The sequence below is a fragment of the Doryrhamphus excisus genome, chromosome 18, assembly GCF_030265055.1.
Source record: "Doryrhamphus excisus isolate RoL2022-K1 chromosome 18, RoL_Dexc_1.0, whole genome shotgun sequence".
NCBI lineage: Eukaryota > Metazoa > Chordata > Actinopteri > Syngnathiformes > Syngnathidae > Doryrhamphus > Doryrhamphus excisus.
This window is the reverse complement of record NC_080483.1, coordinates 1,448,439-1,466,669: the sequence shown is the minus strand read 5'-3', so window position 1 is coordinate 1,466,669 and position 18,231 is coordinate 1,448,439. Positions and strand designations below refer to the sequence as shown.

Here is an 18,231-nt window from a genome sequence, read left to right as displayed (position 1 = left end):
CACAAATTATTGTTTGACCGTTGAGCATTTTTTTTCTGGATTAAAAACACTTTACTAGTACACAAATATGTCTATTCAATAATGTTTCATTGTGGTGCACAACTTCTAAAAGGCAAAGTGCCTAGAAGTCTCTTGACAATCCAGATTTCCATGCAATGTCATGATCTATGTAGGAAAACAACCACAAGAAATAATAATAATCATTTCATCTTTATTTGAGATTCTCATGTGATGCCACAAAAAATAGATGATATCAATATGCTGCTTGATATCAAGCAACTTAAGGATTCCCCATGGGCAAGTCATTTTTGTTTTTAATGTAGAGTCCTGCTTTTCAAGAAAAAAAAAAACACATTTTGAAGGTGTGGCAGCTTTTATTTTGCAATGGTGCACCGCCACGATCAATCAAGGTATTAACATTTGAAAAACATGTTTTGCCACAAGATGTAACAACCCTCTGCTCTTCTTTTCCAGATAATGTGGAGCTAGTGCTGAACTCGCCGACGTTTCCGGAATCGGGTACTGCCAGTGTACGTGCCAGACCCACCGTCAAGCATTACACTGTGAGTACGCCACTCAGACTGATTGGACTCTCACGTGGAGCACGAACATGCAAATAGGCGTCACAGAGGGTCACGAACGACAACAATGATGAACAGTGTAGGGACCGACTGATATGTTTATTTTTCGGGCCGATACCGATTTTTTTCCCATCACCCTAAGCGGATTTTGTGGCCGATACTGCTTTTGCTCCCTCAATTTACATGAAAAAATGACAATGATAACAAATATTACAGGTCTCAAGTTTAAACAAATATTTATTGAAATGTTAACACAGTAGGATTCAGCTTTCTTAAACACACATTTAAACAGCGTTAAATTAAAAAAAATAATTTAGGGCGGTACGGTGGAAAAGTGGTTAGCGCGCAGACCTCGCAGCTAGGAGACAAGGGTTCAATTCCACCCTCGGCTATCTCTGTGTGGAGTTTGCATGTTCTCCCCGTGCATGCGTGGGTTTTCTCCGGGTACTCCGGTTTCCTCCCACATTCCAAAAACATGCTAGGTTAATTAGCGACTCCAAATTGTTCATAGATATGAATGCGAGTGTGAATGGTTGTTTGTCTATATGTGCCCTGTGATTGGCTGGCCACCAGTCCAGGGTGTACCCCGCCTCTCGCCCCAAGACAGCTGGGATAGGCTCCAGCAATCAACAACGCGACCCTGGTGAGGATAAGCGGCAGAAAATTAATGAATGAATGAAAAAAAACATGTGACGGGGCGGCACGGTGGTCATGTGGTTAGCGCGCAGACCTCACAGCTAGGAGACCAGGGTTCAATTCCACCCTCGGCCATCTCTGTGTGGAGTTTGCATGTTCTCCCTGTGCATACATGGGTTTTCTCCCACATTCCAAAAACATGCTAGGTTAATTAGCCACTCCAAATTGTCCATAGGTATGAATGTGAGTGTGAATGGTTGTTTGTCTATATGTGCCCTGTGATTGGCTGGCCACCAGTCCAGGGTGTACCCCGCCTCTCGTCCTAAGACAGCTGGGATAGGCTCCAGCACCCCCACAGCAGTATCACTCGGATACTGTGAACATCCAGCAGCAACACAACATTTTGGCATGACTACTATTTTGATGAAAAATATACTGAACCAGGGCTGCACAGTGGACGGGTGGTTAGTACACAGGCTTCACAGCTAGAAGACCCAAGTTCGATTCCACCCTTGGCCATATCTGTGTGGAGTTTGCATGTTCTCCCCGTGCATGCGTGGGTTTTCTCCGGGTACTCCGGTTTCCTCCCACATTCCAAAAACATGCTAGGTTAATTAGCCACTCCAAATTGTCCATAGGTATGAATGTGAGTGTGAATGGTTGTTTGTCTATATGTGCCCTGTGATTGGCTGGCCACCAGTCCAGGGTATACCCCGCCTCTCGCCCCAAGACAGCTGGGATAGGCTCCAGCAATCAACAACGCGACCCTGGTGAGGATAAGCGGTAGAAAATGAATGAATGAATGAAAAAAAACATGTGAGCGGGCGTTACGGTGCTCATGTGGTTAGCGCGCAGACCTCACAGCTAGGAGACCAGGGTTCAATTCCACTTTCGGCGCTGCTGTCTTTGTGTTATTAGTACTACATTGTACTTCTTGTTTCACAGGATTCCCTTAATGTGAAGCACACATTGTTATTACCATGCACTTACAATCTGTGAGTGTGTAGGCCGGGTGTGTTTTTCATAAAAATCAAAGGATACATTTTGTGCATTAAAACCAACCGAAAGTACAAACATTGTAGCGTTGTGTTCTGGTGTCATGTGAAGGAGTCGTACATTCTGCTCCATTCTGATATTTGGATCGTTTTTATCACAATTGTCTCATCTTCAAGAGGAAGTCGCTGCACTTTTGCTAAAAGCGATGCGTCATAGCACAGACCTAAACACTCTTGTTGGCACGCCCCGTTGCGTGGGTGTGTTTGCGTCTGAGGCATGTGGGCCTTGGCACACCCAGCATGGGAAGCAACCTGAACTCATCACGCAAGAGGCGACTGGGATCGTCAATGACGAGTCAGCCTTTTCCGAGGCCGCCATTAAGTCGTTCTGTGCAGCGCCAGCGATTCTGTTGCACACTTCAGTGATGCCCTGCAATTCCTGTTTTTTTCAGGATGAGAGGAGAATAAAAGAAAAAGTTAGCACTGAAAGAATAAAGAATAAAACATTTCATTACATGTATAACATGATATGAAAAACAAACCAATCATTCATTCATTTTCTACCGCTTTTTCCTCGGCTGGAGCCGATTTGGGCGAGAGGCGGGGTCCACCCTGGACTGGTGGCCAGCCAATCACAGGGCACATATAGACAAACAACCATTCACACTCACATTCATACCTATGGACAATTTGGAGTGGCTAATTAACCTAGCATGTTTTTGGAATGTGGGAGGAAACATGCAAACTCCACACAGAGATAGCCGAGCGTGGAATTGAACCCTGGTCTCCTAGCTGTGAGGTCTGCGCACTAACCACTAGTCCGCCGTGCCGCCACAAACCATTCATTCATTCATTTTCTACCGCTTTTCCTCATTAGGGTCGCGGGGGTGCTGGAGCCTATCCCAGCTGTCTTGGGGCGAGAGGCAGGATACACCCTGGACTGGTGGCCAGCCAATCACAGGGCACATATAGACAAACAACCATTCACACTCACATTCATACCTATGGACAATTTGGAGTCGCTAATTAACCTAGCATGTTTTTTTGGAATGTGGGAGGAAACCGGAGTACCCGGAGAAAACCCACGCATGCACGGGGAGAACATGCAAACTCCACACAGAGATGGCCGAGGGTGGAATTGAACCCTTGTCTCCTAGCTCGACCGCTGTGCCGCCACAAACCAATCAATTAAATAGAATTTTAGCTTTAGTAAAAGGTCTAATTTTATGATAATACAGTCGTGTGTTGTTTAAAGCGGTTAATTGACCTGATCATGATAAATTAATTTCTACCATATGGGATTCAATACTTAATAAACAGAATACAGTAAACCTCGGATATATCGGAAATTCGCTCACAACGGACAGATAAAAAAGAAGCGATTTTTCTGTAATGCATTTCCAATAAAAATTCATTGCATATATCGGATTTTTTATAACGGATTTCGCCTATTTCGGACAAAATCTCCAGTCCCGTTCCAATGCATTTCCATGAAATTTCCCTGGCATATATCGGATGGCCGCATCGTGGCGCTCCGATTCGAATCCGAATCGTGACAGGCCGCTATACGACGTCATTTGCAGCGTTTGCAGCGTTGCCTGCGCGTCCAGGTACATTGGAAACATAGTCAAGGAAGTGCCTTTTTATAACGGATAAAATCCCATTTACGCATATACCGGATATAAATCCCATATATGCGTAAAACGGACATTTTCCGGTATACGCATATAACGGATTTCGCTTATATCGGACAAAACCAGTGGGAACAATTGAATCCGATATATCCGAGGTTTACTGTATTTTCATAGTTGGAGCATAGAAAACTGTTTGACTTTGAGACTTCTTCACTGTGTCCCTCTTGAAACGGGTAATAAAAGTAAGGATCTTTTCTCATGTTTATGTACTTTTTCATTATAGTTTTATTTTCATTGTTTTTTTTTTGTACTGTAAGTTATGAATTACCGTCATCGGGGCAGAACTGGTACATAGACAGAGCACTTCCTGTGCCATGTTAAGCCCTCCTGGATTTTGCATTGTTGCAACACAGTCTTTGTTTATGATAAGCTGTGATGAGAGCAAATCTTTGCCACTTAGACATTCTGGTTTCTAAGTGACAACCCGTCACTTTCGTCTACCAGGGAACCCGACACAATGCTATGAGCAACCGTAGGTGGATCCGCTGATTCACCAGGCGTTGCAAGGCGAAGCATGCGAGGGAGGTGCATTTATTGACATATTGTTAATGACTGATTCTTGTGGTTCAGCCATTTTAGGGTTTTTAAGACATGAAGACCTGTGCCTTTGACACAGGACCCCAAGTTGGTTTCAGCTTGAGGTCATCAACACATGGCCGGATTCTCCTTCAGCAGAATTCATGCTTCCACTTATCTTCTTTAAGTCTTCCAGGTCGTGAAGCAGCAAAACAACCCCAGACCATCACACTACCTACACCATATTTTACTGTTGGTATCATGTTCTTTTCTAAAATGCGTTGTTACTTTTGATGTAATACTGCAATGGGACAACCACCTTCCAAAAGGTTTAACCTTTGACTCATCAGACCACATCAGAGTATTTTCCAAAAGGTCTTGGGGTTCATGGAGACCAGCCTTAATGTTCTTTTTGTTCAGCAGTGGTTTTGGTCTTGGAACTCTGACATGCAGGCCGTTTTTACCCAGTGTCTTTCTTATGGTGGAGTCATGAACACCGACCTTAAATGAGGCAAGTGAGGCCTGCCGCTCTTAGGATGTTGTTGTGGGGTCTTTTAGGACCTCTTGTTTTAGGACCACTGTTGTATCCACAAATGTTTTTGTCATTTGTGGATAATGGCTCTCACTGTGGTTGGCTGGAGTCCCAAAGCTTTTTAGAATGGCTTTATAACCTTACAGAGACTTAGAAATCAGGAAGTGGGGGTTTTTCCACACCACTGTGGTGGTGGTTGTGGTCCAGTTTCGGACTTTTTTGACGGCAGGTCCATTATTTTTTTCATTGCACGTATTTACTAAATCTACTGTACTCCATTTTCTGAATACACGTAGAGTAAGTATTTTAGATAATCATCGTTACTTATGTGTGCTAATGTTTTGTTTTTTTCTTAGACGTCTGCTTTGGTTGAGAACTGGTTTGTTCACTCTGCAGTGAAGGCTTGCATGCTTTTCAGCAACCCTAGAACAGAATGTAAAGATCTTACAGCTGTTCACTGCCTTGTGCGCTTTGTTATGCTAGAGTTTGTGTAATTATATTTGCTCCCCCCCCTCCCCCCCCGCTCTCTCTCTCACACACACACAGCCATCTGAGAGTTCTCAAGGATTTGCTGTTCCAACGCCCAGAGTCCCAGTCCTTCCCCCTTTCAACGGTCCAAAGATCAATGGTGCAGGTGAGCGCCTGTTGCTTAACTCCCTTCATGCATTTCCTCGATTTCATAGCATAGCCCAACATTTGACCTTCCATGCTTGGAACGATAATAAAAATATAATTATAAATAATAATAAAATAAATATAATAACTAATAATAATAAAATAAATATAATAACTAATAATAATAAAATAAATATAATAACTAATAATAATAAAATAAATATAATAAATAATAATAATAAAATAAATATAATAATAAATAATAATAAAATAAATATTATATAAATAATAATAAAATAAATATTATAATAAAAAAATAAAAACTTAAAAATATATATATATTTTTTTTTGAGCAGGGGTGTCTATACTTTTTCCACTAAGGGCCACATAGTGAAAAATGAAAATATGTACCTTGGCGATATGTACCTTGATATTTTGTAAGGCCACACATATAGATATGCAAAAGATTTTAATATATTTTAAGAAAAAAAAGCATCTCAGCTTTGTCATACAAATGGAAATTTTATTTTTTATTTTGTGCTTAAATGTCTTCATCTGAATAGTTTGAAAATTAAAAATATATTTATTTAAATTCATTTTTGTATTGTTGTGATTTTTTCCCCTGGATATTTTCACTATATTTCTTTTTTCTCATGAGATTATTTTTTTTTCATTAAATATTTTGACTTGAAAAATTACAGATTTTTCCATTGCTGCTGCTGCTGCTGTTGTTTTTTTTTTCTTAAAAAATTCTTGTGAAATGATATGTTTTAGAATGTGACACCCGGGCCGCACTTTGGACACCATTGGCTTATAGCTACTATTCAGAGCTGCAGTGCAGGTATTTGTTGGGCCAGTGCGTTGCTCAATAGACTATGAATGTGCCACACCGCCAACCAGATGACATTTACTAAAAGGGAGTGTTCCATTCCGTAAAACAAGCAAATATGACGAATCTCTTGAGTAATAATTAACCGTAGTAAGTATTAGTGTCAGTGGTGAAGCACTTTTTTAACATGTTTGTAACATTTTATAAAAAAAATCTTAGTGATGCTAACTTGATTAATTACGAACATCTCAGTCATTCTGTCTTTCCTTTCATAGCCAATGGAAATCCGGTAACGTATGACAACGTGGAGGAAGATGTATTTGTTCCGCCCCCTCCCTCCATGGCCCCGCCCCCGCCTCCAGAGACCTTCATCCTCCCGCCACCGGACTTCCTGGGTTACCTCAGCACTGCGGAACTAGCCTCCCTTCAGCCGCCTGCGATGCCCGCCCCCAAAGCACCTGTCAAGGGGGAGAAGAATCAACGCGTCATTCATCCCCCGTCGGTCCCCCCGCCAAAGCCCCCGTCCACAGGCTCCAGTAGCTCAGCGCCCTCCACTCCCACTTCAAAACCGTCCCCGGCCAAAGTCCCCAAACACCCAACTTTTGCCCCGCCGCTGCCGCCTTCCAAAGGCCAACCGAAGAACGTTAAGACCCCGCCTCCGAAGCCGATTCGACTTTCATCCATGTCCAACCTGGACTCCCCGCCCCAGACTCCAGCCCCGCCTCCACCTGCGCAGACCCCCACACAGTCCACGTTCAATCCCCAAAACACAGCAAAGCTCTACCATGTTTCCAATGCCTCAGTCCTCAGCGGCTACGAGGAACGAGACGTGAAACCCAAGCAGATGTTACTCCTGGAGGATTCTGGCTCTGCCAAGCCGGTGCCAATGTTGGTCCAGCTGGATGGAAATGTCCCCCGCATGACACCAACCAAGCCGGTACGCAAAGAGAATATACCAAGCGTGCATCCCTCCGAGGCACGTCTTCCTGAGACTAAAAATGCTACGTATCACAAAGAGAATTTACCAAGTATGGCGTCTTCTCAGCCAGCCAAAGATCCCACGTATCACAAAGACCATCCACAAAGTCTCCCACCCACGCTTGAGGTGGCCACAAAGACCAATTCAGTGAGCGTATCACCAAAGAGTGAATCTATCACACCCCTCCAGGTGCCGTACCAAGTACCGAGAAAGCTTCACATCGGGAGCAGAACTCCGTCAACTTCTGAGGATGCCCAAGGCAGACTAAAACCAAGATTAAATCTGGTGTTGGATCATAAACTACGCAACCGCACGGATGGTGAAATCGGAATCTCTCGAGACGGGCCTGCAGCTTCCCCATTGGCTCTCCTAATGGCGGCGAAGGAGCGAGATAGGTTCAAGGGCTTTGTGTACCACCAAAACCCCACCACAACGTACAATCAACGCCGACGTAGCATTCAAACTAATTCCAATCCCCATTCTTCCATCCTCCCACGATCCGTCTCAACTTCTTCACTCTTTCATCACGACCAAGTCCAAGTCAGTCCAACGTCTGTGAATCTCACGCACGAAACAAAATCGGCGACCATCGCACATATGAGCAGTCACCCGACGTCCAGCAGGTCAGCTTACGCTAGCACGGAACCGGCGTCACCGGTGAGTGACCGACTCGCAGATGTTAACCCTGCCAGACTTGAAGAGGATAAGGAGGTGCTAGATATGCCGTTACTCCCACCGCCTCCAGAGTTTGATGACTTTGACAACATGACGGAACCCCCTCCTTCCATTCGTCCTCCAGACCCCCCACTGAGAAAGACGCCGCAGGCAAATATTCCGCACGCGCCGGTACCAAAACAGGATCCCATCTACGTCAACGTCCCGCAGAAGACGCAGTTCCAGACAAAACCCAAAGCAGACCCCTCACCTCTGCCGTCCCCTCGCTCCCCAAGCCAGGCCACGCTGGTCAGCATCTTGCAAAAAAAGATGCTGGAAATGGACCACAAGATTTTTCCTCCGGTAGAAGCAGACGATAGCGCCAAAGACTGGGGCGCCCCGCTTTCCGACGACACCAGAGTGGCCGTGTTGCCGAAGACGGCGCCACAGGCCAAGAAGGCTTCTGATGGGGTTACCCAAACAAAACAACAACAAAGGCAGGAGATGCCAGGCAGGGTGGTGACAACATATGAGGACACCAACAGGTAAGCCCGCCCTTAATACCTGCTCTTCTGTTTCTTTGACTCATTTCTAGTCTTTGCTGTCCGACAAGCCGAACATTTACATTCCATTCCATTGTTAATCTTCAAACAGCTCAAATAATGCATAAGGCTAAAAAATAACCAATTAGCTAAAAATGTCATCCACGCTAATTTTTCCTGTCAAGGTGTGGGCCACAATTATACTACTCTTTGATGTCAAGTCGCAAATGGCCCCTGCCTTAAAAGTTTCTCTTTTGAAAAAGAAAAGAACCTTACAGTATCACTTGGATATTATGAACATCCAGCAGCAACACAATGTTTTGTCGTGTCTATATACTGTGATGAAAAATATACCGAACCAAGTCGCCGAGAAGTAAACCTGTGTGATATTAGCTAAAAATGTCATCCAATACTTCTCTACAAGAGAGGAGAAATACAAAGTACGTTATGCTAGCCATAGCATTTCAGTATGTGGAATCAAACTATGGAATGGATTGAGTAAGGAAATCAAACAATGCACAACGATGAGCCAATTCAAGAAACAATACAAGCAGTTGATGTTTGCTAAATACAAGGATGAAGAGTCTTGAACCAGTCATGATGTGCTATATATATCACTATATTGACACGCACTATGGTACCCATTATGGCATTGGATGCTCATATCACCTAGTACTTTGGTACAAGACAAAAAATTTAAAAAAATTAAAAAAAAAAATTAAAAACAAAAAAAATAATAATAAAAATTAATCAAATAAATTTATAAATAAAATAAATTTGCTAAATCCAAGGATGAAGAGTCTTGAACCAGTCATGATGTGCTATATATATCACTATATTGACACTTACTATGGTACCCATTATGGCATTGGATGCTCATATCACCGAGTACTTTGGTACAAGACAAAAAATTAAAAAAAATTTAAAAACTACAAAAAAAATAAAAATTAATCAAATAAATTTATAAATAAAATAAATTTGCTAAATACAAGGATGAAGAGTCTTGAACCAGTCATGATGTGCTATATATATCACTATATTGACACGCACTATGGTAAGTATCATATCACCTTGTATTTCGGTACGAGGTATATTAGTAAAAAAAACAACAACCTTAAAACCATATTAGGAAAGCAGGAAGTGAACAAATGTAACAGTTAGTGATTGTAAAAGTACCAGATGGAGGGGTAGGATTTAATAAGCTTTGCTTCTTCCTACTCCTTTTGGACATGTGGAACTGGGAACTGATTATGGGATGCACTCAATTGGAATCTGATGCATGTTCAAATGAAATAAAACCATTACCATTACCAACGACGGCCATTGTTACAAATAAAAGGATAAAACTTTGCCACTTGTTGTGTTGTAAAGCAACACATTCTAACGCGTTCCAAATAGTTCAACTTTCTTCATAAATGTTCTTTTTTCTTTATTCCCATAATATTTTGACTTTATTCTATTTTCATATTAAAACTCCCCCAACCTAATTTCTTTCTAATTGTTATGAATTTAAAAAAAATATTTACTATTTCAGCTGTTGGCATTATTTTTTTTTCATAACATTCCGAGTTTATTCTAGTAAAATGACAGCGTTTTTCATTTCTTCTGTTGCTGTTTTTGAATTTTTGAACTTTCAACTTTCTACCTGGAAGTTTTTTCTTGTAAGTATGACTTTTGTTTTCCGTGTAATATTAAGATTTTTCTCGTAACATACCTATTTCATATATTTCATTATATCAAAATATTATATTATATCAAAATTTCCCGCAATTACCACTTTTTTTTAGGTTTCTTTCTTTTGTTTTTGTCTTTTTTTAATGTAATATTTCAATTATATGCTACTAAAATGGCATTTTTCTTCATTATTTTGATCTCGTTTTCATAAAATAGCAACTTTTTTCTCGTTAGCATGATTTTCTTTCTACTTCTCACAAAACCACAACTACATTTTCCAAAATTTACCACATTTGTTATTCTGCAATGACGGAACTTGGTCTTCTTGTAATTAAAGCATTATTCCCATAATATTTTAGACTTTGGAACTTTTCCAAATTAAATACAAATTTTCTAAAAAAATTACTTCATTTGTTTTGTTTCACATATTATGACTTAAAAACATTTCAATGCTCAACTTTCTTGCTGTAAATTTTCTTCTCATAAATATGACTTTTGGACTTTTTTTCTCGTAATGTTATAACTTTCTCCACAACCAAATGTTTCCAATTTTGTTTGTCATATTACAACTTTTGAAACTATTTGAACATTTTCTCTATTTTTACTCAATTTTATATTTTCCTCATAATATTACATCATTTTTATTTTTACAATGTGCCACGGGGCCGCCTTTTGAACACACCTGCTGTTTACTTTCCATCGTAATTGTCCCTTGAGAAGATATTGTGTGACATACTGTACGTGTGAGGCATGGAAGTGACCTTTTGTGAGACGGCGTCTAACGTTCCGCATGTCCTCCTTTGCAGTACTGGCCCACATTCAAGTCATCAGTACGGCATGACGTATCGAGTCAGGCCTGGAACCAAACAGCCCATCACTCTCATCAGGAAAGGACCACCTTGATGAGACGGGTATTCCTTTATATTGTTTCCAGTCTATTTCCCATCCGTGTGTACGTTATGGAAAGAGGCTAAGCTATGCGCTCTTTGTATATTTATTTACTGTAAATGAGGCTTTTTGAAGCAGCGTATCTAACTCCGTTGCACATAACCTGGTACATACGTGACGCCTTGAATGGATGTAAATTGTAGTACTTGATTCACTACACGCCCTGTACATGCAGTCATTCACTGTTACACTTGTATACCTCTTTAAATCATCATTTAAATGCAATCAAATGAAAACACAGCAGTAGAATACTACACATATTTATATGGACATGTGAAGGATAATTATTTTCATAAACTCATAATGGAAGCACATTTGATTAACAGCTCAATTTCATGTAATAAATTCAGATTTAATCACAAGTTTTTATGAATTATTTGTGTGCCGGCCTGTTTTATCATATCTGGCTTCTGTCTCCTTCAGGACTGATTGATCCCCTTGTGCATGAAAGATGCTTAAAAACTGCACACCGAAGGTTTGATTTCCGTTCCGTATGCAAAATTTTGTCCTAATTAATCACACCTAATGGCAGATAAATAAGTGTATTTATAATCAGTAAGGATGTAGATATGCAGCTACTACGAAAACTAGTGCATTGTGTTCTGCGTCCTTGTGGTGTATTTGAGCGATCTATTGGTGCCATGTTGTATATTGATTGTATTTACTACTGCTACTACTAAAGGGTAGCATGTTATAGCTCTGCCCTTCTGTGTTTACATGCCTGACAAGCATATTAAATTTAACTGAAAATTTCACTTAATTAATGAAATAAATTAGTTGTTTTTTTTGACAGCCCTCATAATAATACACTCCAAAGACGTGGCATTGCTGTGGAAAAAAATCCTTTATTTGAGCTATAAAAAAATAAAAGGTGTTTTGGTGTGAGACCGAGGCCGGGTGAGCAAAAAAATAAATACACAGTAGCCGTAACTCCAGGGAAAAAAATGCTTTTTTACGTCGCAAGAGACGTCCAAACGTAGCTGGAGCAGGTAAGAAACTGGACAACTGCTGTCTTAAACGTTCATCACGTGCTTCTCAAAAGTTGGTATTCCAGTTCAAGTCTTACATAGATTGACTACATACAGGGGGAAATATTCCAAGGACATTAATTTTGAAAAATTCAATCTACTGGTTTGCGCTCTGATTTGGTAACGATTTAGAGCAGGGGTGGGCAAACTTTTTGACTCGTGGGCCGCATTGATATAACCAGAGGGGGGGGGCAGACTATATATTTTACACGTAACAGTCCGCCTGGTATTATTGTAAAATTATCTGTTAAATTGTCATGCAATCTGCTATTTATTATTTTATATATATTTAAATATTTTAAAAATAATAAAATATAATAATTAAAATAAAATAATTATTATATTATTATTATGTAAAATATGCAAATATAACAATATTATTATATAAAATTAATATAATAATTAGCATTAATATAATAAATATAATCATAATAGTTATGATAATAATATAATAATTATTATTTTAATTTTTATTGTTATTATGTGCTTGTGTCTCTTTTTTCAGGAGCACTTTGTAAACAACAGACCATGTCAAACAACGAAATTGATACAACCATCAAAAGGTTGGCTTAGGCCATGATGCCAGGTTGTATGTTGAGTTTAAATTAAATACTTTTGAAAGATTGGGCGGGCCGTATTCAAACACTTGGCGGGCCGGATGTGGCCCCCGGGCCGTAGTTTGCCCACCCCTGATCTAGAGAAACCCTGTGGAACAAATCAAGTGTTGCGTTAACATGAGCCTGGAGCGCCCTCTGGTGGATCCACTGTGTGGTGCAGCACGAGGTGATCCCAGCCCACCGTAGTGAGCTTATTGGAGCCACCATGAAGCCAGCACACGCCCTTGACAAAGTCCTGGTGGCGCCCATCTCGAAATCTATAAAAAAAAAAACAGGAAGAATATTTACTTACCAGCATCACAAAAACGATGGTGTTTTGTTTTGACTCACATTTCCTGTAGGTCCGAGTTCAAAACGGCGAGGGAACAATCCTCGCTGATGGAGGCCAGCAAGGGAGCGCTGCAGTGACAAGAACAAGTAGAAATGTAGACAAGAAGCAGATATGAGGTCACCGTAAGAGTTACCCGTGCGTGGAAAAGGCCAGCGCGGTAACTCCTCGCCGGTGCACGCTCTCCACACGAGGCGGCTCCGTCGACAGGAAATCCTCCACGGTCACTTTGCCCAGCTCGTCACCTTGAAGTACAAGGAATGTGGTTTTCCAGTGTGGAATAAAAAATGCGACTGATGTATGGGGGTTTTTACCGAAAGCAATGGTGCTTCTGTGGTGGGGGTGCCAGGATGCTGTGGTGGGCACGCTGCCGGGAGCCTCTACATGGACACGGACGGAAAATACATCAACATTTAAGCAACTCATAATGGTGGACGGATTCTGTGGACGTTGCTCACCTAGTCTGGTAGCTGGTTTATTGGGCTTGCGCACGTCCCACATTAGTACTCGACCATCCTGAGAGGTAACACAAGACTCCATGAAGACCATGCCAGGAGATCCGTTTGTTACTCAAGTGGATATCCGAATCCTACCTGACCGCAGGACATGAAGAGCGATTCCTCTGTAGGACTGCAGGCCACACACGTTACCGCTTGGGTGTGCGCTATGGGATGACACGAGAAGTGCATTTAGACAACCACAAAATATAAAAAATAAAATAAATAATAATAATTTTCAGTAATTGGTGGTGTAAAATTAATAAATTCCCTCATTGCGATTTTTGGAGCAGGCAATGTTCAGGGCAGACTCTAGTCGTGTTTGTACCAGGCAACTTGCGGGGCAGCTAAGGGGTCCTCTGTGAGACCACAGCCTAGCCATCGGAAGGCTTGTTCTCATTTCCATACATGTCTGTCTGCCTTCATGACAAAAGGTAAGCTAATGTGCTGTTAACGACTTTTAACGGTTGTTCGCGATAGTTATTTATATGCTAATTAGGCGGCGAATATCGCCCATTGTGTCGCGTGCCCGCGTTTATTATGCTAACCCTTTCACATGCTAGCTAACCTGTTTTCCCGCCCTTTCCGTAGCCAAATACAGTGTATGTGTTGCCTATATTAGCCGCTGCTGTTTTAAGCTAGAGCAAGCTAGCTAGATGTCAGTGAAAAACGGTATCAATATTGGCCGATATCCATCGGAGCACCCCTAATTTATACTTTAAAAAAAAGCAAGTATGGGCTGATATCAGTGAAAAATCTATATCAACTGTATCAATATCTGCAGATATCGATCAGGGGCTGATCGACCGGAGCCCCCCCCTTATTTATACTGACAAAAATTCACACTCTTCTGTATAACTGCTATGACAAATTAAGAATGTGAAATAACGGAGAACAAAATTTACAAGAATATAATTAAATAGTTTGAAAATTAAAAAACAAAACAGCTTAAATTTTAGGAGAATAAGTCTAAATATTCAGAGGAAAAGGTCTTAATGCGGGAAAAGGTTGCAATTTTACAAGAATAAATGTATTTATGATGAGGAAAATAATGTCACTTTAGTAGCACAGCTGAAATATTAAAGACAAAATAAGACTTGTTACTTTGGGGAAAAATGTCTAAATGGGAGGAAAGTCATATTCCAAGAAAAAAATTAAAATGATCGCAAAATTATTATATCATATTACAGTAAACCTCGGATATATCGGACTCAGATAGTAGTACAGCTCGAAGTACAGCGTTTTATAAAGTCAAAACTCTGCCATTGATTGAAAAGCAGGCTAAAGTGGTGAGTGCTATTTACATTCAGTATTAGCTTTGATGCTAAAGTGCTGCTGATGTCTAACTGCTGTATAATTTGTCATGTTATTTTTTTTATGTACAGTAAACCTCGGATATATCGGACTCGGATATATCGGAAATTCGCTCACAACGGACGGATAAAAAAGAACCAATTTTTCTGTAATGCATTTCCAATAAAAATTCATTGCATATATCGGATTTTTTATAACGGATTTCGCCTATTTCGGACAAAATCTCCAGTCCCGTTCCAATGCATTTCCATGAAATTTCCCTGGCATATATCGGATGGCCGCATCGTGGCGCTCCGATTCGCCGAATCGTGACAGGCCGCTATACGACGTCGTTTGCAGCGTTTGCAGCATTGCCTGCGCGTCCAGGTACATTGGAAACATAGTCAAGGAAGTGCCTTTTTATAACGGATAAAATCCCATTTACGCATATACCGGATATAAATCCGATATATGCGTAAAACGGACATTTTCCGGTATACGCATATAACGGATTTCGCTTATATCGGACAAAACCAGTGGGAACAATTGAATCGGATATATCCGAGGTTTACTGTATATTACAAAACCATACCCGAGTACAGTTCATTGATGTTTACTCCTCTAGCAAATAGTGTAATATAAGGAGACCAAGATGCTGAGTAGTCATGCAAGGACTCCTGTGACATTTACATCTGCTCACATTATAAACATTTCATATTCCATTTTGTTTATTGTGCTAGTATGATCATATCTAGCGTATTCCCTCGGCTGAAATTTCTCGCTTCCAGATGGATATCATAAGGGAATGCTCTTTTTCAAATCTTTTTTTGTCTCCCCGTCTCCTCCCGACTAGCCGAGGAGCAGAATTGGATCCTTACCGCTGTATGTGGTGACAACCGTCTCTTGGCTGAGATCCCACACTTTGATTCTGCAACAGAAGCAGAGAAGAAGTCAGAGGACGCACTTCAAACTGTCAGGTAGTCCGGTCTCACCTGCAGTCCATGCTCCCGGTGACGACGCTGTTGGCCGCCGCCGTGGGGCTCACCGTGCTGACGATATGATCATGCTCGTGCTTGGTGAAGCGGTTCACCAGGAGGCGCTCGTCCTCCGACAGCTCCCACAGCTCCAAGGCGCCTGAGGAACCACCACAGGTGAGTTCACTTATCCTCAAACCTCGTCACACAACTAGGTTCTCAAGTTCTCACCCGCATCTGATGCCACCAAAACGCCCTTTTCGGACACCCACTTGACGTCCGTGACCCCGGCCTCCGTCTGCACGCCGGCTTTGCAGAAGCCCTCGTTAGGGGCCTGCTCGGGGTTGCTGTAGATCCACACCGAGCCCTGCCAGCTCCTGCCAGTCAGGCTGGAGGAACCCAGCAACAAGGTGCCATCTGAAAGCAAAGCACGGACGACCTTGACTGGAAATATCAGCGTTACAATTTCGGTTTAGCTTATACAAACTTCTATCATTCCAATCTTTATTTAAAAACGGAGCATACAGTAGAGCAGGAGGAGCCATCTGGTGCGGTGCAACATGGTGCACTGTATTCAATCACATGCTCCGAGCAGCCGGTGTACCGCCATACGGTTTTGGAGCGTTTTATTATCTGTTAGCTGAGCTATTTTTTTTTTATGTTACCAGATTTATCATGATGACATCATGATTCCCTCATGTTGGTCTGGACGGCGGTCGAGTGGTTAGCGCGCAGACCTCACAGCATGGAGACCAGGGTTCAATTCCACCCTCGGCCATCTCTGTGTGGAGTTTTTCCATTCCAAAAACATGCTAGGCTAATTCTAATTCCCTAAGACAGCTAGGATAGGCTCCAGCCCCCCCACGACATTATCACTCGGATAATGTGAACATCCAGCAGCAACACAACATTTTGGCATGATTACTATTTTGATGAAAAATACACTGAACCGGGTGGTTAGCACACAGGCTTCACAGCTAGGAGACCCAAGTTCAATTCCATCCTCGGCCATCTCTGTGTGGAGTTTGCATGTTCTCCCCGTGCATGCGTGGGTTTTCTCCGGGTACTCCGGTTTCCTCCCACATTCCAAAAACATGCTAGGTTAATTAGCGACTCCAAATTATGTGTGCCCTGTGATTGGCTGGCCACCAGTCCAGGGTGTACCCCGCCTCTCACCCGAAGACAGCTGGGATAGGCTCCAGCACCCCCTAGTGAGGATAAGCGGTAGAAAATGAATGAATGAATGAATGGTCTGGTGCCAACTCTTCAGTTAGAACATTTACTATTGGCTGTCCTAGAAGTCGTTAGATGAAAACATTGACTTTTTTCTGTTTTTGAGTGTCTTATGAATTGATATTTTTATAAATAAAAACAATTTAAAGGCTATAAACTAATTATCAGCGATGGGTATTGGTGCACAAGCATGTTAGCACAGGTTGCCGCAACCCTTACCTGCTCGGTACTGCGCCGCGCACAGATGCTTCTCCATGCATGCGGGAGCATTGGGGGGTATATTCCAACGATTCTCCTTGATCATGGTGGTCTCCACGCACCTCGACTTGGCTCCGCTAGGCGGTTCCTAACTATTTTTGCTGAATTAACAATTCCAATTCCTTGCAAAAAGCCTACAATGACAACTGTTTTGCCATAAAAGAATACACAACCACGGAGCTGCTGTCTCGTTAAAATGAACCAAGTTAATAGCGACACACGAGGACAGTGGACACCGCGTGATCTTCTTCTATGGTTTTCTTCCGCCTCGCCGCCTCCTTTTTCTTCTTCGTTGGTGTCGCAATACTGCCATCTTCTGGTCAATTCATGTAAAACGTCTTTAACCCAGACGTTAGCACAAGTACACACTTTGCGATCGACATCCAGAATCTACATCTTAAGAGCTAAATTGATTAGTTTCATGAATACGAAATCAAAATTAATCGTGACGACGCTGCTGCGTTATGTTTTCCTGTAAAGTCCGCTTCGTTTAACAGGAAATGGAATTACGTTTGGACTTGTAAAATGGACCATCCACAGGAATGCTATATATAGAATGGCGATTACATCAAAAATATTTAACATTACAACAACAGATGACAGACGGTGTAGTTGCTTTAAATTTCCGTGTTTTTTCCGAATACGCTTGGCGTATATGCTTAGTTTTATTCTGATAGGTAAAACCAGTAGCGGAAGTAGAACCGGCGGCGTTTGTGGCGAGTTTCACAATCCTGTCTGTGCGTGGAAAATCGATGAGTGATTGGTTTGTCTTCATGGTCAAGATTCCTTGGCTCTATTGACGCTAAAG

At 41.7% G+C, this 18,231-nt stretch overlaps 3 protein-coding genes across 7 annotated transcripts in view; 2 read left to right on the top strand and 1 right to left on the bottom strand.

The window, feature by feature from the left end:
• The window catches only part of LOC131105848 (uncharacterized protein C6orf132 homolog), a 25,264-nt gene extending 12,866 nt beyond the window's left edge, over positions 1 to 12,398 (top strand). For 3 of the 4 annotated variants that reach the window (XM_058054263.1, XM_058054262.1, XM_058054261.1), the window contains exons 3-6: positions 475 to 563; positions 5,501 to 5,588; positions 6,674 to 8,576; positions 11,054 to 11,612. In XM_058054263.1, the coding sequence (XP_057910246.1) occupies positions 475 to 563; positions 5,501 to 5,588; positions 6,674 to 8,576; positions 11,054 to 11,150 (2,177 nt within the window). In that variant the 3' untranslated portion in view covers positions 11,151 to 11,612. The other variant, XM_058054264.1, reaches the window with a different exon arrangement.
• wdr77 (WD repeat domain 77) lies at positions 12,021 to 17,752 on the bottom strand. The gene is made up of 10 exons (XM_058054265.1): positions 17,385 to 17,752; positions 16,164 to 16,349; positions 15,951 to 16,092; positions 15,837 to 15,886; positions 13,762 to 13,832; positions 13,627 to 13,684; positions 13,483 to 13,548; positions 13,305 to 13,413; positions 13,171 to 13,239; positions 12,021 to 13,097 (listed from the first exon to the last, which is right to left on the bottom strand). The coding sequence occupies exons 1-10, from the start codon at positions 17,467 to 17,469 to the stop codon at positions 12,953 to 12,955; spliced, it is 981 nt and encodes a 326-aa protein (XP_057910248.1). The 5' UTR covers positions 17,470 to 17,752; the 3' UTR covers positions 12,021 to 12,952.
• pbrm1 (polybromo 1) overlaps positions 12,682 to 18,231 on the top strand; it is a 37,340-nt gene continuing 31,790 nt past the window's right edge. Inside the window, exons 1-2 of one of the 2 annotated variants that reach the window (XM_058054257.1) lie at positions 12,682 to 14,099; positions 15,812 to 16,109. The gene's annotated coding sequence lies outside the window, so the exon portion shown is untranslated. Of the gene's footprint in view, positions 14,100 to 15,811; positions 16,110 to 17,518 lie in introns of those variants that run through there. The other variant, XM_058054256.1, reaches the window with a different exon arrangement.